The 19395-nt window shown below is 58.5% G+C and overlaps 3 protein-coding genes across 6 annotated transcripts in view; 2 read left to right on the forward strand and 1 right to left on the reverse strand.

The window, feature by feature from the left end:
* The window catches only part of CFAP65 (cilia and flagella associated protein 65), a 31465-nt gene extending 30017 nt beyond the window's left edge, over positions 1-1448 (forward strand). For 2 of the 3 annotated variants that reach the window (XM_071435133.1, XM_071435132.1), the window contains exons 32-33: positions 215-352; positions 922-1448. In XM_071435133.1, the coding sequence (XP_071291234.1) occupies positions 215-352; positions 922-958 (175 nt within the window). In that variant the 3' untranslated portion in view covers positions 959-1448. The remainder of the gene's footprint in view (positions 1-214; positions 353-921) is intronic. The other variant, XR_011680395.1, reaches the window with a different exon arrangement.
* Positions 1-19395, reverse strand: part of CDK5R2 (cyclin dependent kinase 5 regulatory subunit 2) — a 37284-nt gene that overhangs the window by 769 nt on the left and 17120 nt on the right. The gene's annotated exons all lie outside the window — the stretch shown is intronic.
* On the forward strand, positions 16179-18610 carry CRYBA2 (crystallin beta A2). Its single transcript, XM_071435137.1, has 4 exons — positions 16179-16339; positions 16752-16893; positions 17939-18081; positions 18400-18610. Exons 1-4 carry the CDS (start codon positions 16179-16181, stop codon positions 18545-18547), a joined length of 594 nt encoding a protein of 197 aa, XP_071291238.1. The 3' UTR covers positions 18548-18610.

The following is a 19395-nucleotide window of genomic DNA, read 5'->3' on the forward strand; positions in this document are numbered from 1 at the left end:
TTTGTCTAAGGTCAGGGCTTGACACCAGCTGGTGACAGTTCTGGGACAAGGGTCAGCAACCCATTGTTCGAGTCTTTGGTTCATTGGTCTCAGCATGTAGGAAACAGTGTGTGCTCCACTGCTGTGCCTGATGATTCCTGGCAGGAGTCACAGCAAGCAACCTGCCTTATCTGCTTTCTGATAGCTGTCCTCTGCTGTACTTCTGTCCTTCTAGGCAGCCAGCTGTTGGGAACCTCGTGGAGCTGCTGCTGGAAAACACACTGCAGAATATCATGATCGAAGCCAGTCGTGGGGAGGTGGTGCTGACAGCCCAGCCCAGGGTCATTGCTTTACCCCCCAGTGCCTCCCAAAGGTAGCAGAGTGTATCTGTGCTCTGGTGGGGGACAGGACCTGTCCTTAACATGTCAGGCTGAAGCACAGCCCATTTTCTAGACCATGTAGGTTGGCTGAATCCCTGCCTATCAATGCCAAGGCTGCCTGTGCAAAACAAAGAATCCACTCCCAAAGTCCCTGCCCCCTCTTGGCTTGTCCTGAGCCACAGAGCAGAGGTGGTAACAGTACAGCCTGTCTGTGGTCCTGAAACCCTCATAGAGCTCTGGGGTAGGGGCCTATGTGGGAATGGCTGGCCTGAGGCACTGGAGAGCCTAGCACAAGGATGGTCCTTTGGGAAAAGGGGTCAAGGAGCAGGCAGCACAGCCTCTGACAGCAGAAAAGGAGCAAAGCTGTCATAGTCCAAGGAGGTGTGGGATCTAGTTAGACTGAGGGAATGGCCACTGGTGGGGAAAGTAGATTTGGACCTGAGTGGAAAGCATATGGGTTTGCCCTAGCTTGGGCAGAAGTGCAGAGAGATAGGATTGAGGGTTAATGGAAGAGGGTTGTTGGATGTAGATGTCATCTCCAGAGCTGCCATCTCTTTTTCAGAATCACCAGCCCTGCATCCCCACCCTCAAGAGTGTAGCTGCTGGGTACTGTGCTGCTTAAGCTCCTCAAGCACATCAGCTCTCTCCATTCTTCATCCCTGTGATGTCCAGAGCAACTCGGACCCTCCCACACCATGGCCTTAGCTCAGCATGCTGGCTTTCTCTGAGGAGGTATGTCTTGATTATGTTCTCAGCACTGATTTGAATCCTCTGACAACTCCACGGCAGAGTTCATGAGATCTCTCCTTTCTGTGGCTGGCCACATCATCGGAGAAGAACCCTATGCTACAGGGAGCACATGGACAACCACTATGACATTTCCCACTATCCTCAGTCTGTACTGGCTGAGAGGAGTGGAATCTGCTTTGGAATGTAGCTGAGGAAGGACTGACATCTGGGCAATGAGGTGATGGCATCAGCAGGATGCAGGTACTGAATCCTCCTCCCCTCTCTGCTCTGAGGGGGCAGCTGCAGCACAATCAGTACACACAGCAACCCAATAAAAGCAACTTGACCTTCAGACACTGACACCGTGTGTAACGTACGTAACTCATGCGTCTGGGCTTGTGAGCTGTGGACAAGGTCTTCCTTTTCCAAACTGCAAGGCTGTCACCTAGGGAAGGGGATCCTCTCAGCCTTGGCTTGGCCTGGGGAGTCTGTCGGGCTGCAAGGTGTGTCACAGTGAAGGAGCATGTTTGTCACAGCCGGGAGGTGGCAGCGTGAGTTGTGAGAAATCCCAGTGGCCAGCACAGAGCAGGCTGGTGCTGGCTTCCAGCTGCTGCTCCCAGGCAGGAGCTGCAGGATGGCTGTGCCAGGCAGTGGGCTGCATTTGCAGCATAGTCCCTGTTCTGCCATACCACTATGGACTCTGCAGCATGGGGCTCATGCAGCCCCCCAGCTCTGGTGAGGGTGCAGCTTTGGTGTGTCTCTCCAAACCCTCATGTCTTGTTTCCCTGTGCCAGGACCTAGCCAAGGCCAGAGATGCATCTTCTTCCCTCACATCCTAAGAGAAGACTGTGCAAAAGGCACTGTGGAGGGCTTTTGCCCCACTCAGCAGAGGGCAGTTGCCTGCTGTGCCTGGGGTACTGTGGCTCAGCCAGCTTCACCCCAGCACTCCTCTCTGTGCAGAGCCCCTGCCTGCATAACCATTACTAACCCCCAGGGCTGAGCTGTTCCTGTTGTCAGCGATACAGCAGAGGCACTGCCAGCTCCTGAACTCAGCCTGAGTGCCTGGGGCCTTCACATGGGTCCTGGATCCTTCTCATGAGAAGTGGAAACCCTTTCCTCCCTTCCCAATATTCTGCGTGCCAGGTATCCTACATTACAGCAGTCTTTCTGTACTCCTCTGGGCTTTGGCTAGTGCTGAACAGGTAATGCAGAACCACTTCCTTCCTCCACAGCTCAGGGCAGCAGCAGGGCCTGGCTGTTCAGTCCACTTGGACTGATTCTCCTTGATCCAGGCTCCTCGCTAGGATTTGCTCACTGCAGATGCTCTGTTGTCCTGCAACAGAGTTCCCAAATGGATAGCAAAGGCAGGGGCAGAAACCTCACTGTTGCCCGAAAGCAGATCGAATCCAGCTACCCAAGGGCAGCATGGAGCAGTGAAGACAGGGTCAGTCCATTTGTCCATCCTCAGATGTGCTGTGTGATCACAGCAGCTGCACCATTGCATCCACTACCTGGAGGAGCTGACATGGGAAATGCTGTGTGTTAGTCTGGTGTAACACCCAAAAACAAATGGAGACAGCACGAGTGCCATCAAATGTGCAGGGACTTTTTTTATGCCAATAAAACACTTGTTCTCCCACCTTCCTGTGCTCCCAGCTTGGACCTGGAGAAAACAGTGCTCACACTGTACTTGCCTGTTGGAGCACTATTAGAGGGAAATTCACTTGTTTGATAAGCATCACTCTAGTAGGAGAGACCTTAAAGATGATGCCTTAACAACAGGTGAGTCAGGGAAACAGATTTGAGAGCTATTTACACCTGTGTGAGAGAAATTTTTCTTCTCTCAGCTCTTATTAGGGGCTGTGAGATGGTCATGTGTCACCTCTGTTGTAGTCTTCTCTGGTGACTGTCAACCAGAACCACTCTGAGTGCACTAAGCAAAGAGAGTAGCAGCTGTCACACACTTTACTTCTTTTATCCTCATCCTAAAACATAAATGCACCGAGGCAGCCCCTTTCCAAGGTTGGGGAAATTCCCAATTCCTCTTCTCAGGCTGGGAACTAGACCCTGACCCTGGTTTTGGAAAACACTTCAACTTGTGACCGAACCGCATCACTGTCCTGTTAGCAAAGAGAGACAGCAGCACTCCCAGATAGTGCTGGGGTGAGCTCTGCATAGTATGGATGTTCTCACCCGGGGTTCTCTCTCACTTGGATCTTTGGGGCAATGGGGAGGTGAGGGGAGGGCAGAGATGTGCAGAGCTGGCAGGGAGGGACTTTCCCTTAGCAAGAGGTTTTGTTGGTAGCCACTGCCAAGGGCTATGAACTTGTGGGACTATAGACTCACAGCCCAGCTCAGCACCCAAAAGAGGGCAGAAGTCCTGTTTCTGCTAATGGCATCTGGGGCTCAGGCAGAAGGAAGTTTGAGCTTGTTGTACTGTCTCCCCGGGCTGGATTTGGCCCCTGCCCAACAGAGCACATCTCTCCAACAGAAATACTGTAGGTACAGGCCCTGCTTCTTCCCACTGGTGTTTGGGCAGTGAAATGGATGATGTTCCCACGGGACGGCTCCCGGCAGGGACACAGCCTGCACGCCTATGGCTGAGCACGAGCTTGGCAAGCCAATGGGACTCCCCCTCTCCTTGTGGGAATTATCGGGAGCACTCAGTCATCAGGCAGTTAATGCACCACACAACAGGAGCTTTCTTCTTGGCTGTTACTGCTGGCTCCCAGGGAGGGCTGAAATGGCCTTGGGGCAGGTGGGCAACAGAAGCTATCCTGAATCCCATTAAAACATTTAACACCTGCTGAATCGTGCTATTGTGTGGGAGATAAAGGGAAGGGAATAAAGCTGCTCTTGGGCTTCCCTGACAGAGTGTCTGTCCCGTTGCAGCTGGGGAGCCTGAATCTCCTGCAAAGTCCCACTTGGTGGGTCTCCGTGTCAGTGTGAGGAAGACAGCAGTGTTAGGGGACAAAGAATCAACCATTCCCTGGTTGGAATCATCCCCTTCTCCCTCTGTACAGTGTATGAGGTAGGAACCTGGAAAAGTCCTGCCCTGACCAGCTTGCAGTGTCTGAAGAGCAAAAGTGTGAGGGTGTGTGAGGGTGATCCTTCCAAAACCCTTGGCAAAGCTGGACAGATCCTTCACCCCCGCCCTCCTGTCTCCGAGGCACTGGGCTTTGCTGGCTCAGCTGTGTCACTTTGGTGCTTGGGATTGGGAGCCATGCTCAGGCCAGGCCGGGGCACCGTGCTGGCTCCTGATGGACACAAGAGGTACTCTGCTAGTGACCTAGTCAGTCCTCAAGGGACACTGAGGCAGCACAAGCCCTGGGCTGCTGCAAGAGGAGGCTGAGGCTGCCTTTCCAAGGCCAGCCCTACTAAGAGCTCAGTTCAGGTGCTGCCCACCTGCCTGACAGGGAAGGGCACAAACTGGTAAATGCTGCCCCAGAGATGCCAGAACAGAAGCAAGACATTCCCCAGGGTAGCAATGCCGTGCAGGGCACTCTACTCGTGTTTTCTGCAAATCAGCCCTGCAAGGACAGTATTTGCTGCTATTTAGTGAATGGTGGGGCCCTCCCTGCCCTTGCAGGAGAGAAGCTGGGGTGAAAGAGCATTTCTGACACAGCATATAGGCTTGGAGATGTCTGCTGGCACTGCAGCAGCACCTGTGGTATTTGGGGTTTTTTGCTTCTCCAGAAAGAGAGGGCAGTCTATGCCAGGAGCTGCAGCTCTGCTATGCTGGTGTGTGCCAGGGCAGGGAGGGGTGGGAGTCCTGTCCAGCACAATTCTCATACTAGGAAAGGAGAAATATGTAAGTCCAAGCATCACAGCCTGTACAGCATCAAAAGCAGGGGGAACATCACACTTCTTCACGTCACCCCAACTCAGAGTATTGGTAGTATTGCATTTCCTTTGCTGCCAAAACTATTGAAAAAGGACCAGGATGAGCAAGGGCAGCATGTTGGCATCACTCCAGCCAGGCCTGGGGGACCCCAGGCTGCAGAGGCAGCAGCAGGCAGGAGGGATGGAGCCTGCCTTTCAAAATCCTGAGTGTGGGAGGGTCAAGTCTCCTAGGAAGAAGAATTGGGTGGCAGTGGCTGCTAAGGATCTGCCACTATGCTCTTACATTTGGGAATCCATTTACTGCAGCCTGCAAGTACACTCCAGCTCTGGAGGGAGCAATGGTTTCTAAAGCACACCCAGGACAAACTCCTGCAGGTGTACACCGTGGGGGTTAAAGCAGCGTTACCCCCTCCCCACCCACAAACACACCCATCTGCACAAACAAACAGGCCACTGCACTTGCACAAAGGAGCTTCTCCTGCCGCTGCTGCTGCGCTTCATGCTCTGTTATCCGAGGAGCTGTGGGTGCCAGAGTAACTGGGAGAGAGATCCCAGCTCCTGCTGGCTCTGGCTGAGATCAGCACAGGGCTGCCAGGGCTGAGCACCATGGCTGGGCACTGGAGGAGTGTCCAAACTTCTCCTGGCTTCCATGAGCTCTGCTCCCAGAGCCAGCACAGGCTCGTCTGCACTGGTTAACCTGCTGGGCAGTGACACAGCTGGGACACAAGGGTGCTGTGACTCAGGGATGCAGTGACCCACAGGGAAGCATGTGCACATGGAGTGAAACACATCCCGTTCCAGCTGCTGCGTTAGGACAGCTGGCTCCTGGCCTGTGTGGCCATGCAGGGAGCACTCCCAAAGAGTGTTGCTCCCAAAGTTTTGTTGAGCTGTGCTTTGCTGCCTAGCTCAGAAGTCTGTGCATTGCTCTAAAAGACGTGTGAGCATTGCACTGGTGTGCCATGGGGTTTTTCAGCATGAGTGGAGGGATTGGGGTAAGAACAAGGAAGACTTTTCTATCACTGGCACTCAGACTGTGTGGGGTAGGCACTAGATTTGTTTTTCTGCCCTGAGACTTCACAACTCACTGCCTTTTCAGCAGCCCAAAACAATGCAAGAAACTAACTCACTGCTATCCTAGGGCTGCCCAGGGAGGGTATCCTCACACCTGCTTCCCCTGGCCCCCTGCTCTCCTCTCATCTCTGCTGCAAAGTGAGCCAGGCAGGTGGGTGGAAAAGTGACAGCTGGTGTTGTTCCAGTGCAGGTTAATGAATGTCTCCTCCTCTCCCCCTCACCTCCTCCTCCCCAGCACCCCAGCACCCAGGCTCCTGGCTCCTATCAGCCCATCAGGCTCCCATTAACAAAGGCAGCCCTGGAGAGTTTGCATAGAGACCTGCTCTGCCTCTAATCTAGGTGGGCTAATCGCCTCCCTTGCCCAGCCTGCCTTCCCTGGGTCAATATTTGCTCTGAGCAAACACAGAGCTGTGACAGGTGTGCTGGGGAGAAGGCTCGCTGCCGCCAGCCCAGCCCTCCTGCCTGTCTCTGCTCAGTCACATCTCTCCGGCCCCCCGATCACCGGCCAGCCAGCGCTATTTTTATCGGGACTATAAAAGCCCCATCCAGCCAGCGTCACCCTCATTTTCTGCCTGGGAGCCAGCGGGGGAAGGCGAAGCCACTCACCTGACAGCTGCCAGCGTGTCACCAGAGCCAGGTGAGCTGCTAGAGCCCAGCACAGCTTGGCCAGGATCCTGCCTGCCTGGCTGGGAACAGGGTACTGGGCATGGAGAACATCCTGGGGGCTTTCCCGAGACAAGGGCTGGCAGTCCGGTCACACAGCCGAACTCCTGGGAAGGAAGGGGACGGGCTCGGGGGACACCGTCCAGCCTGTCCCCTTTCCTTAACTCTTCTCTCTCACCTGTGTTTTCCAATAGTTTCTGGTCCCCTCCCCTCCTCCATTTACTTTCTTTCTTTCTTCCTTCCTTCCTTTCTTCCCTGTTCTCCACTCTGCCATACCAGTTAACCTGCCCCTGCTCTGTTTGGCTTTCCCAGGCAGCAGGTGTCAAGCATCCACTTTCCAGACTTTACCCCCGGAGGAGCCGGTTTGGAGCAGCATGTGCAGCAAAGGACACCCAGCCTGGAAGGACCCAGCTCGGGAGAAAGGGGCTGCCGGCAGCCCAGGGCAGAGCACCCCTCCAGCCCAACGCTGTCCCAAGTCGGAGCATCTCTGCACTTGCCTGGCGTCGAGCCCCACGTGCAATACCTGACCTGAACGTTTTGTTCGTTCGGCTCGCGTTAGGCAGGTCCAGCCCATCTGCAGGCGCACGGCTGCAGGCGCTCACCCGGCCCCGCCGCAGCCGCTGCAGCGCGGAGGGAGCACTCGCCTGCCTGCAGCTGCTGCGGGCCACACGGACACACAGCCTGCGTGCCACACGGACACCCGGTGTGTGTGCGGAGCAAAGGGCACCGGGGCCGCGCACAGCACGCAGTCTCACCCAAACACACGCGGCGGTGAGCAGCCAGTGCACACAGATGAAGCAATCCACACATAGCATGCAGGAACGCCATGGGACTGACCCATGGCACTGTGGGACCCAGGTGACAGTGGTACACTCGGCCTTTGTAGGCTGGACTTGTGTCCATGTGCCCACGGCATGGCAGGCACATGTAACGCGCTAGGCACACACATCCTGCCTGTGTGGCTGACTGCTGCTTGGAGCAGCCTGCTGGGGAAGGGCAGCCTGGCCCTGGCAGCACTGCAGAGCCATGGCAGGCATACAGAGCCCTGGCACGGTGCTGGCCCAGGGTGGAGTTTGGCAGGCTCTGCCAAGCACCCAGGTAGGTCTCAATGGTCTGCTGGCACCAAGGGAGCTTTAGCTGCTGACAGAGAAGCAGCGGGAAGGAGGGCAGGAGCAGGCAGCAGGGAGCAGGGCAGAGGATGAGGGGTGTCACATCCATTCTTGCCTCCCCCTGCCTTGATTCACTCCCAGGACCTGCACTTCCCAGCCCTTCCAGGACTGACTGCCCAGGGCAGGTGTTTCTTGTTGTGCACCTGAAGCCTGTGGGCCGGGTGCCAGATCCTGCTGGTGGCAATCCTCCTGCCTATGCCTGCTGTGGAAGGGTATGGGGGTGGTGCTGGCAAGCTGGTGGGTCTCTTCCAGGACAGCCCTGCTCACTGCCTGCCCTGCTCTCCGAGCACAAGTGCTTGACCTGGACTCCTGTCCCATTCCATGTCCTGTCCCATCCCTCTCCCCCAGCAGCCAGAGAAGACATTCAGAGCTTGGGGCTGCTCCTAGCTCCATGGAGGCTGCAGGGAGTCATGGAGACCTAGGAGATAGGACAGCAGTAAACCTGCTTTCCTCCCACCTCAGAGTATTTTTTGGGAATGGAAAGATCCCTCACCTCCCTACTGTATATGCCTGGCTCTGCCTGTGATTTCTCTGCCAGCCCTGAGCTGCTTCTGCCCTGCTCTCAGGCACAGGCACTTCCGTAGCACAGGATCCAGTTCTGGTCCTGCTGTGCTCAGGGATGCTCTGAGTTTACAGGTGGATCCTGAGCCCATCTGCAGCCTCTCTGCAAACACCAAAAAGGCTCAGCCCATCCACCCAGTGTGGATGGAGCAGAGGTTGGAGTGAAGGAGCTCAGGTGTGCTAAGGGACAGGATGATTCCTGCTGCTTTCCCTCACCCCAATGCAGCTACGCACAGGACAAAGCTCAGCAGCACTGGTCCCGGAGCAGGAGAGTCCTCTTGCCTCCTTGGAGAGCCCCTGCAAGGGGCAGAGATGAGGCACCTCCTAGGCTTCCTGCTTGGGCAGATGCTTTGGGAAGTTTCCATCAGGTGGTGTAGGTAGGGGCCAAAATCAAAGAGCATCTCCAAGGTTGCCGCGCTCCCTGCATCCCTCCAGAGCTAAGGGTACATCCCAGCCTGGGAACAGCCCCAGCACAATGCAGTGATTGACCACAATGCAGATCATTGTGGTCATGGGCCCTTGGGGCTGTGTCTCCAGGCTCTGTGTCCCCTGCTACCAATCCTGGCAAAGTCGAAAAGCTGAGAAAGCACAACACATCCCCCGATACGCACAACCCTCTGCAGCTGCCCTGCTCAGGCTGGGATCAAACAGAACATGATTAATAACTCTGAGCAAAGCCAGACCCTGCTGTCCATGTGCTCCAGTGGCTGCACGTGTGTCCCTGTGGGGGCAGAGCCTGGTGGAGATGGTATCAGGCAGAGCAAGGCTGTGAAATGCAGCCATGCCGCCTCTGCCTTCACCTGCCTGCTCCAGCTCCTCTGGGCTGTCTGTGCCCTGGCTTGCTTGTCCCCCTGCCACCTTCCCAGCTGCAGTCACTGCCCCGGCTCTGCCAGCCCAGTGGCACTCGGAAGCTGTGAAACCCTTCCAAGGTGGGATGGCCCCCAGCAGCCACACTGCCCTGAGGGCTGTGTTACCTGGGGAATGACTCTGGCAGGATTAGCACCCAAGGGTGAGCTGCTCCTCACAACAGGCAGAGCCAGAGGCATTAAACACCCACTTTTACATGTCAGAGCCAGTGCTGGTGCCATGGGTACCAAGACTGGCATGGGATGGGGCACAGCAGGGTATTGCTGTCTGTGCTGGGTGGTGCTGTTCCCCAAACAAACCCCAGGCTCTGCATGGCCAGTGGCACGGCTCTGGGGACCTTGGGGCCTGGGCTGGGGATTTCCATGGCACAGCTCCTCACCAGGAGGATTTGCATGGAGAGGGCAGGGTGCAGGAGGAGCACTGGGGAGCTGCAAGTGCCCAGGTTTGGATTTACACACAGGTGTAGTTTCACCCAGGTGCGTATGTGCATGCATGCCTGTGTATTTGCATAGGTGTGTGTGCCCTCCCTGGCAGGCAGGGCAGAGCTGGTGCATCCCTGTCCTGTGTGTGCCCGTGTATGTGTTCTGCTGAGATGAACAGTGCTGGCCATGCCCCTGCTGTGCTTGCTGCTCTGTTTCCTGGTGTGTGCAGCTGAAGGTGTGGATGGGAGCAGAGGTGTGCACTGCTGCTGGCAGCCTCTGGGCTGCTCATGTCCTGCCCAGCCCGGATGGGGTGTGCCATCCTGGGGCAAGCCCTGCTTTACTTCAGGATGTGGGAGAGGCAGCTGGTTGCCCTCAGCAAACCAGTGCCCAGCAGGGACCAGCCCCCAGGGCTGTGTGGGCACCTCAGGGGCTGAGAACCAGGGTGGTGTGAGCATCCCTAGACCTCATCTGACCCCACTCAGCCTCTTTGGCACATCTCTGCTGTGCCTGAAGGAGGTGCCCAGGCAGAGCAGGAGCTCCCTGCCCCTCAAAGTCTGTCCCAGCACCACTGTGGGCTCCCAGACAGTTTGCACAAGGAGACAGGCCGCCTGTGATGCTGGGGATGAGCTAATGTTGGCTCCAGCCTGCTCCTGGCATGGCCAGGCCTGGGGCAGAGAGCATAAGGACTGTCCTCACTCTGTGTTGGGGTCCTGCACTCTCCTTGCCAGGCTTCAGATACTGTCACCAGGCAATGAATCCACCCCACACAGCACCCCCAGCTGAAGACAATAAGCAGAGGCAGTCTTCAGTCCGCCTGGGCTCTGGGACAAGCTTATCCCCCTCTGTCAGACAGGGTGGATGGGAGAGGTGGGTCCCAGGCACGGATCTGAATTCTGCTGTGGTGAAACGACAGGAATTCTGCACATTCCAACCCATTCCTGGCTGTGGGAAGTATCAGGGACAGCATAGGTACAGCCTGGCATCCTCCCCCCTGCACCCACAGACCACTGGGGTGAGGGGACATTTTTTACAATTGCCCCAAAAAATGTTTTTGAACCCCCATTAGAGAAGGGAATAAGGGAGAGCCCTGATGAATTACTTGAGATGCTGGGGGAAAACACCCAGAGCTTATACTAGTCCTGCATGTTGGGGCACATCAGCCCCATCCTCCCACAGGGCCTCCAGGGAAGGGGTGAGTGGTGGGGCTCCTCTCTTCCCAGCCCGTGGCTCTAGGAAGTGCGTGGGCAGCCTGCCAGGGGATGGACACTGAGCAGGCTGCCAGGGCTGCTGCTCCTGGCCCAGCTATTGCTGGCTCCAGGAGCCCTGAGGCAGCTGAGGCAGGATGTTCTGTTCCTGTGGCAGCGCCTGGCTCAGCCCCCGCCTGTGCTGATCCTCAGAGCTGCTGGAGGAGGGGACCCACCACTGCCAACCTTTCCATCCACTGAGTGAGTGAGCATCACCCAGCTTGGGGTGCCTGCCACTGCAAACGTGGCCAACAGGGCAGTGCAGGAGAACTGGGGTGGAGTGGGACCTTGGCCAGGTGCCAGCTGAGCTGGTATCCCCTGGCTCTGAGGCTGCCAGGGGCTGCCAGCCTTAATCTTGCACTCTGCACCTCCATGACAGCACCCTAGCTGCTATAGGGAAAGCTGGCACCTGGGAAGCTGTGCTCACCCCGTGGTGTCCCTCCAAAATGACACAATGTACTGAAGGACAGCAGCTGCCTCCAGACCAGGCTGGGTGTGGGCTGCCCCGTGCTCCCCTGTCTCCATCACAGCAGCCCTGGGACTGGTCTGCAGTGGGGACTCTCTGAGGACCAGCAAGCTTCTCCAGGACTCTGAAGCTATGGGGTGCCCTGGAGGTGCCAGGCTGAGGCACCTGTGGTAACAAGCAGAAGGTCACAGTGGCTGGCACCAGCAGGCTCCCTTCCAGGTCAGGATCTGGAGCAGAGGAGCAGACACTGCCTCCTCTGCCCCAGTGCCTGGCATCTCTGACTGGGTAGGGTGTGACAGAGGGGACACCTCAGGCTGAAAGGGACATGTCACCCTGGGTTCCCTTTTGGTTCTGTGCTGCTGTCAGTTCCCCAGCAGGGCTGGGCTCAGCTGGGGAGCAGCCTTTGCCAGCTGCTCACACCCAGGCTGTAATCCACAGGCAGGAGGTAAGCAGCTGGCGGAGCCTCTCTGACCTTCAGGTGGGATTAGTCCCCATGGGAACAGTGGGGAGCAGGCAGGTGAGGCCACAGCTCCCCTGGCAGCTCGTGGGGACTGAGCACACCCCCATGTGGGGACAGCCAGGCTCAGGTGGTGAATGGGTGGCACGGGGTGAGCCTGTGTCCCTGGGAGCATCCTTGTCTTGGGGGGCTGCTGCAGGTGCACCCCCAGAGCTGTGTGTGCCACAGGGCAGGGTGGGCACAGCCCCACAAGGAGGGGGTGAGCAGCGTGCCTGGGGTGGTGCCAGGGGCACAGAACAGCTGGCAGCCCACGGTGTGCATGTGCACCTGCGTGGGAGCTAATCCCTGCAACATCTGCCAGGCTCCTGCTGTCCCAGGGTTCCTGGCTGCAGGGGTGGCATGGCTGCGTGCACAGGGGACAGGTGCCTGCCTGTGGGGCAGCTGGCAAGTGCCAGGGCTCCCTGTGTGAGGCAGTGCCTGTGGGGAGGCTCCTTTGGCAGATGTGTGCTGTACACTTATGGCTCATGTGGCCAGCAAAGCTTCTGGAGGGGACAAGTGGCACTGGGGATCCCAGCAACCCTTTTGGCTCTGGGATCCAGGATTCACAGGTGGAAGAAGGGGTTTTGGCTGGGATTAACCAGTCCTGGTGTGGCCATGTTCAGAGCAGCCCTGAAGCACAGGTGACTGTAGAGAGAAGGAGGGTGTTTGCATCCTTGTCGAGGAGGATGGTTTCCCACAGAAATGAGGCTGGGGGAGAAAGCAGAGGAAAAAGGAAGCAATGGGGCTGTGTGGGGGCAATGACACACCACCCCTGATCTAATCAGCCAGACCCTGCAAATAAAAGCCACCTGTTTTGGCCCTGACAGCAGGAAGCCATCCCTAGAACAAACAGAGCACCAGGCAACTGGAAGAAAGACAAACAGGGGCCGGCACCAGCTCCATCTGCTCCTGCTGGGCCCAGCCCCCAGACCTCCAGCCCCTGGAGTGCCGGTCCAGCCCCCCAGCTGGGCTGGGGAGAAGGAGAGAGCAGCTAGAGGTCCTTGCAGGGTGTGACCAGGGCTCAGCCCACGGTGCCAGCCAGGTGGACCACACACAGCTGTTCTGCCCAGATATTCCATCAATGGGTACAGTCGTATTGCCACAGACACGGCATCAGCCTCAGGGCTCCCGGGCAGCACCTGCCTCACCTCTCTCGTGGCTGGCTGCCCTTCAGCCTGCTCGGCTCCCCCAGCTGTGCACTGTCCTGGGACCAGTGCCTGCCCAAGGCATGGGGTACAGCCCCATGGTCTGGGCTCGGCAGGGAGCACTTGGGTGCCCTTGTGCTCCCACCGTGCCCCCGGGCCACCGCGCTGTGCCCAGTGGCACTGAGAAACATGATCTGTTTTGCTAGTGCAGGGAACAAGCTGAGCTGGGAGCTACGAGGGGCCCTTATTAAATTAGCCTATGCAGGAGGCCCTGGGCGAGTGCTGAGCAGCTCCCACAGCCAGCATTAGCAGCTGCCCTTGAGCAGAGTCACTGCCTGCCCCCGCACCAGCCTGCCTCTGCCCCTGGCCCCAGCTGGGCAGGGCTGGCTGGGGGCTTGCAGTGACCTAGCCAGGGGATGCTGGCTGGGGACAGAGACCACCTGGAGATGGCCCAGGGAGGACAGGCTGCATCAGCACTCTGGGATGCAGCCAGGAACGTCTCCTTGTGAGTGACCCCATGGATCCTGTGCCCTGATGTGGCTGTGGCTCCCACGTGGCTGCCCTGAATGTACCAAGGAGGAGGTGAAGCACTTTCCAGTGAGTACAACATGCTGAGGAACAAGGGAGGGGCGCAGTCTGCATCTGGGTTTCTCCTCTGCACCATTCACCTTCCAGTGCTTTTATCCAAATGTTGCATGGGGATGGCTGAGTGGCTGGCATGCTCCTCGTGGCACAGCCCCAGTGCCCCACAGATGCTGTAGCACACCATACAGTGACCACACATGCACATCCTATAACAGCTTGCAGCATCCCACATATTCTGTGGTGCCTCACGTGCTGGGGCTCTGTAATACACCCCACAGTGCCCTGCACCTCAGAGTCCCCAGCTGCCCTCATCCTGAAGCACCCCAAAGTAACCAGTGCCCCACAGCTCTGTGCTCACAGCCCAGGCAAGGGGGGCAGCACCGTGGGGACACCCTGCAGTGCACTAGTTCTGCATCTTGCCTCACCTTTGCCAAGGTGTTGACTTCCCTAAATCCTGCCCAGACTGTCTCCCAGCACTTTGAGAGATGTCCCCAGGCCACCAGGCTGCACCAGAGTGCTCTTCCTTCTCCAGGGAGTATCCCTATCCTTCCCTCCACCTTCTGCTTCCCCAGACAGCTCCAAGAGCATCTCCTCCTCCCTGCTAGGAGCACTTCAGGCAACGCAAGCTGAGGGTCGCCTCCCCAGCGCCTGTCCCCTGCCAAGGGCCACTGATGTCCCTGAGCTGAGCGTGCTCCAACCGCTGCCAGGCTGCACCCTCTGCTGGGACCCGCAGGCATCGGCGCGGATTCGCACCGAGCCTCGGGGCCGTCGAGCAGTGGGGGGAGGTCACAAAGGGGACCCCCAAGTCCTGCCCCCAGCCCGTCCTTGCTGTCACCCCTCAGTCCCCGATTCTTGTTGATGCCACGCATACTAACACCACCCCCAGCTGCTCACACTGCATTCTCCATAACCAACAATGTCCGGGTCTCTTGTGATGCTGACCCCACGCCCATGACCCCCAGAAGGGCTGGAGTTTTCCTGGGAAGGTTTGTGGTGCTGTGGTCCGGCCCTTGCCCAGTGGCCAGTGTGGCATCTGCCCAGCTGAAGGTGGGGAGTGCCCAGCCTCACCACAGACTACACAGGATGCTGCAAGAAACAGCTGTCTAGACACCCAGGATTTCACAGCTCAACAGGGCCTACTTCCTCCTTTCCAGCCTGTGCTGGCCCCATCCATCCCAGGTCCTGGTAGGAGCCACTGGGGATAGCTGCATGGCATGGTGCAGTTCCAGGCAGGGCTGGCCCTGTCCAGGCGAAGGACACAGCTCTGTCCCGAAGCTGGTCCCCTCCTGCTGTGCACGGTGTCCCTTGCCCCTGTGGGAGGTGAGTGGGAGCACAGGGAGCTCTTTCTCAAGCCTGGGGAAATGCTCAGGGCATTACAAGCATGTAACTGGGGTCCATTAGCGCCCAGTCTGCAGCCAGCGCAGGAATCCCTGCAGGGCCTGGCTGGAAAAGGAGCCCATGGTGGCAGAGTCCGACATGGAGGGGCAGAAGCAGCCCCAGATAAGCCCTGTGTTCCAGCGTGAGGACATCAGTGCCCCTCGGCTCCCAGATGGTAAATCCCCACTTCACCCTGGCACCTCCTTCCCACCAGCCTCAACCCTGGCAGGGGCTGCGGGTGCCCTGGGAAAGGCTGGCTCCCTAATCCCTGGGCCAAGCGGGGACATTGTCCGGGGGCAGAAAGGAAAGCGGCGCGTCAGGCCCTTTGCCCATTGTGCCCTGAGCCCCTGCGCAAACACAGCCCAGCACTTTCATTGTCAGCCTGGCCGGGCGCGGGGGGGCCGCTCTCGCCACACTGCCTAAGTGGAATGGACAGCCGGAGTCTGGGCCGGGTGAGCCGCCCGTGCCCCCGTCCCCTGCCTGCTGACACAGCGCCCTGGCCGCCGCACCATCGGCGCTCCAGCGCCCGCTATAAAGGGCCACAGGAGAAGCCGGCGCCGGCACCGCCACCTCCGCCTCTGTGCCCTGCCCTCCGACCAAGTAAGTACCAGGCTGTGAGCCCCCAGACCCCCGTGCACAGGCGCTGCCCCGCTCCCTTCGCCCCACAGCAAGCCCCCCAGCCAGCCAACGCTCACCCTGGGGAAGGGCAAGTGGCGGGGCGCTGTGTGCCACAGCGGGCAGGAGGGACCCTGGCAGGAGGGATGGAGGAGCCGGGCTGCTCTGCCCCGGGGCTACACCCGCATCTGAGCTGCGGTCACCGCCGCCTCCCAGCAGTGGGTACAGTGCCACCGCACCCAGACGACTCCCGGAGCCACGGCAGGGAGCTTGGGAGAAGAAAAACTGAGGCAGTCCTGGGTACATCACATGGAGAGATGGGGCATTGCAAATCTCCCCTGCAACCTGGGGCTCACTGGACAAAGATCCCCCAGCACCGAAGGAAAGGGAATGGGAAATGTCCCCATGCCAGCCTGGGAGGGCAAGGGGCCAGTGGCATGGGGTGTGTGAGGGCAGTGCCACCAGCATCCCAGGCGCAGCAGCAGGCAGGAGGGTGGCTGGGGGCTGGTGGTGGGCACCTGCCCTGGGGTGATCCGTGGGGCTCTGCCAGCAGCCGAGAGACCCGTATGACCAGCAGTGAAGCCATGGACACCCTGGGGCAGTACAAGATCACAGTGTGGGAGGAGGAGAACTTCCAGGGCAAGCGCTGCGAGTTCCTCATGGAGTGCCCCAGCATCATGGAGCGCGGCTTCCGCAAGATCCGCTCCATCAAGGTGGAGTCTGGCCCGTAAGTGCCCCGCCGGCCCCGCGGCCCCTTGGCACGCCCCGCTGCAGCAAACCCACTGCTCCCAGGGCACTCTTGGGAGCTGCTAGGGAGCCAGAACACCCGAGTTCTTCCTCAGCTATGACACAGCCTCATCGTGAGACCTCCCTGCTTGTGCTCCTTGTGTTTTCCCATCTGCTAGTCAGGGAGACCTTAACAAGGCAAGGCGTAGGTTGGAGGCAATGATGTGGCTCTGGAGAGAGGGGCCCCACTTTCAAAAGGGACATTTTCTGCTAGCAAGGACCCCAGCATCTGTGACAGACCCATAACCTGGCAGGAAGTCTCTGTCCCCTGCCCAGGAAGGAGAAGCTGACCCCTGACTGATCCTGGGGACTGTGTCACACATCCCTGAGGGTTTTCCTCCTCTTCCTTCCAGCTGGGTAGGCTTCGAGTACCCTGAGTACCAGGGACAGCAGTTTATCCTGGAGAAGGGTGACTATCCCCGGTGGGAGGCCTGGAGCGGGAACAGTGGCTACCGGACCGAGCACCTCCTCTCCTTCCGGCCTGTCAAATGCGCAGTGAGTTACTGGGACACCACAGGGGGAGGGCTCAGGGCAGGCAGAGCCTCCTCCAGGTAGCCCAGCATGGAGGCAATGTGGGACAGACTGGAGGATGACTTAGATGGACCATGGGATGGAGGGGTGAGGTGTTCACAGAGGTACATATGAAGTGGAGGAGTAGCCACACCCACCAGCTCCCATCTCCCTGCAAAGATCCTGGGATGCTTTCTAGGTCTAAAATTTAGCCTGAACCACAATTCCAGCTCTTTGTGCTTTGGAGAGCCACCTGCCAGGCTGGGGTCCCAAGGCCTTGTCCCCCAGCCCTGATTCCCGGGGCTGGGATGAACAGAGAGGAGCTGGCGGGACCTCAGGGATGCTCGGAGTGCGGGCCCGTCCCCTCCCAGCGCGGGTAGCTGGGGCGTGCCCAGGCAGCCGCGGCTCTATCGCTCCATCTGCAGAGACACCGCTGCTCGCAGCAGCGGCACGTCTGCGCCTCCGAGCGGGGGGTCCCCCCCCAACTTTTAATAATCACCAGGCAGATATGTTCAGGCTTTAATAAAGGGGATGCGATAAGATCACTCCTTGCTGGCAGGACTGCTCCTCGGTGCAGATAGATGCATGTGGGGGCTGGGCACGGGGGACAGTGCTGCATCTCTCAGTGTCCCAGCCATTAACCCCACCGTGTCCAGCACCCAGAAAGGTCCCACAGAGCTGAGGGGACCTCTCTCAGCGTCCTGCTTTGCTCTGAACCTTCCTGCAGCCTTGGGGAGTTGTGGTGATGCTGAGGGCAGCAGTCCGTGTGGGTCCAGAGGCTGTAGCCACTAACTCTCACTAACAGCTGTGCATTGGGACCACAGGGACATGAGAGCAGCATCCTTGGGGCAGTTCTGGGGTGTCCCAGTGGGGGGGTGCCAGGCTGAGGGACATCCCCATGCATTGCACCAAAGCTGCTCACGATCCCAGGCCTCTCAAAGTGTCTTGGTGTGTGTCACACTGATGCCACATCCCTATCCCCGGGCAAGGCAACCCACTCCTGCTGACGTCCAGCTCTGTCTCTCTGCAGAACCACAATGACAGCAAAGTCATCCTCTACGAGGCTGAGAACTTCCAGGGTCACAAGTTTGAGCTGAGTGACGACTATCCCTCGCTGCAGGCCATGGGCTGGGGCAACAAGGAGGTGGCATCCATCAAAGTGAACGCCGGAGCGTGAGTGCAGCCAGCGGGGCAGGGACTGGGGGTGCCAAGAGCAGAGGCTCAGAAGCACCTCCTTGCAGAAAACACCTCCATAAACCCCACAATGTGGAAGGGGGACCCCCTCAAAAAAGGGATGCATTCCTGCTACCTTTTCCTTGAAAATACAAGCCATTGGGTATTTTCTGTCCCTCTCCTCCCAAGGCAAGCAGAGGGATGGGATGGGATAACGGGATAATGGGATGGAATGGGATGGGATGGGATGGGATGGGATGGGATGGGATGGGATGGGATGATTTGGCTTGGGGCTCTGAGCCAAGGCTCTGCCTGCAGGTGGGTGGCATACCAGTACCCAGGATACAGGGGCTACCAGTACGTGCTGGAGCGGGACAGACAGAACGGCGAGTTCAAGAAGTACAATGAATACAGCAGCCAGGCCCACACCAACCAGATCCAATCCATCCGCCGCGTCCAGCACTGAACTGGGGCAGGGCTGTGTGCCCTGCAGCCTCCAGGCTGCTGTGCAATAGACCTCTATCCGGTAGCAAATAAAGGCATTTGTCAAAAAAAGAGTGCTCCTGCCTCTGCTCAGCTCCTCGGGGGGCTACCATGCTGGGAGGACCATGGTGGCAACCTGGAAGGTTTCCCCTTCCCCAGCAGTTTTGGGCTCATGGCCAGCTCCACCCTGGGCTGAGCTCTCTGCACCCCACCTCTCATCCATGCACAGTTCCACTGCTATGGTGTTCTGGCTGGGAAAATGGGAACTTACTGGGCAAAGGGAGCACTGGAGGTGGGAGAGGACACCAAGAGGGTTGTGCCCTGGGAAGAGGCGTCCAGCAGGGTTGTACCCTGGGTTCTCCTCCCAGGATCAATGCCAGGGAAATCGATTGCTACAAAGTCTGCAAACCAAGGTCCCCTTCCTCTACACCCCTCTGGAAGAGAGAAGGGGGTCCCTGCCTGCTGTGGGCCTGGGAAGGAGGAAGAACATAGGGGTCATTTGGGGCAGGACAGGACTCTGACAACACATGGGGCAGCCACAGCTGTGTCAGGCTTGGGGGCACTGGCACAGAGGGGCTGGGCAGGAGGTGGCTGTGCAGGGGAAGGAGGTCTGAGGGTAGTGTTCCACAGGTGGTAGGGGCCTGGCTTGATGCTCACAGGTGTGTGCGTGTCCTCCTCCTCCAGCCTTGCCACGCCAGCATATCCGTGCCAGTATCCGGCTCCGGGACACTGGGAGCCCCACCCAGCCTCCTCCTCCTCCTCCTCCAGCACTCTTTCCCAGCCTCCTCCTCTTCCATCTGGCTCTGAACATTTCTGGGGTGTGGGCTACCC

This window comes from Agelaius tricolor, unplaced genomic scaffold, assembly GCF_023055355.1.
Source record: "Agelaius tricolor isolate 1412-34295 unplaced genomic scaffold, bAgeTri1.0.p SCAF_10, whole genome shotgun sequence".
NCBI lineage: Eukaryota > Metazoa > Chordata > Aves > Passeriformes > Icteridae > Agelaius > Agelaius tricolor.

What these genes read in the sequence shown, in the direction of transcription:
- CRYBA2 (XM_071435137.1), top strand. Translation starts at nt 16,179, where the DNA reads ATGACCAGCAGTGAAGCCATGGACACCCTGGGGCAGTACAAGATCACA. An exon ending in ATCAAGGTGGAGTCTGGCCC is followed by an intron (nt 16,340 to 16,751) that starts GTAAGTGCCCCG and finishes TCTTCCTTCCAG; the next exon opens with CTGGGTAGGCTTCGAGTACC. An exon ending in ATCAAAGTGAACGCCGGAGC is followed by an intron (nt 18,082 to 18,399) that starts GTGAGTGCAGCC and finishes CTCTGCCTGCAG; the next exon opens with GTGGGTGGCATACCAGTACC.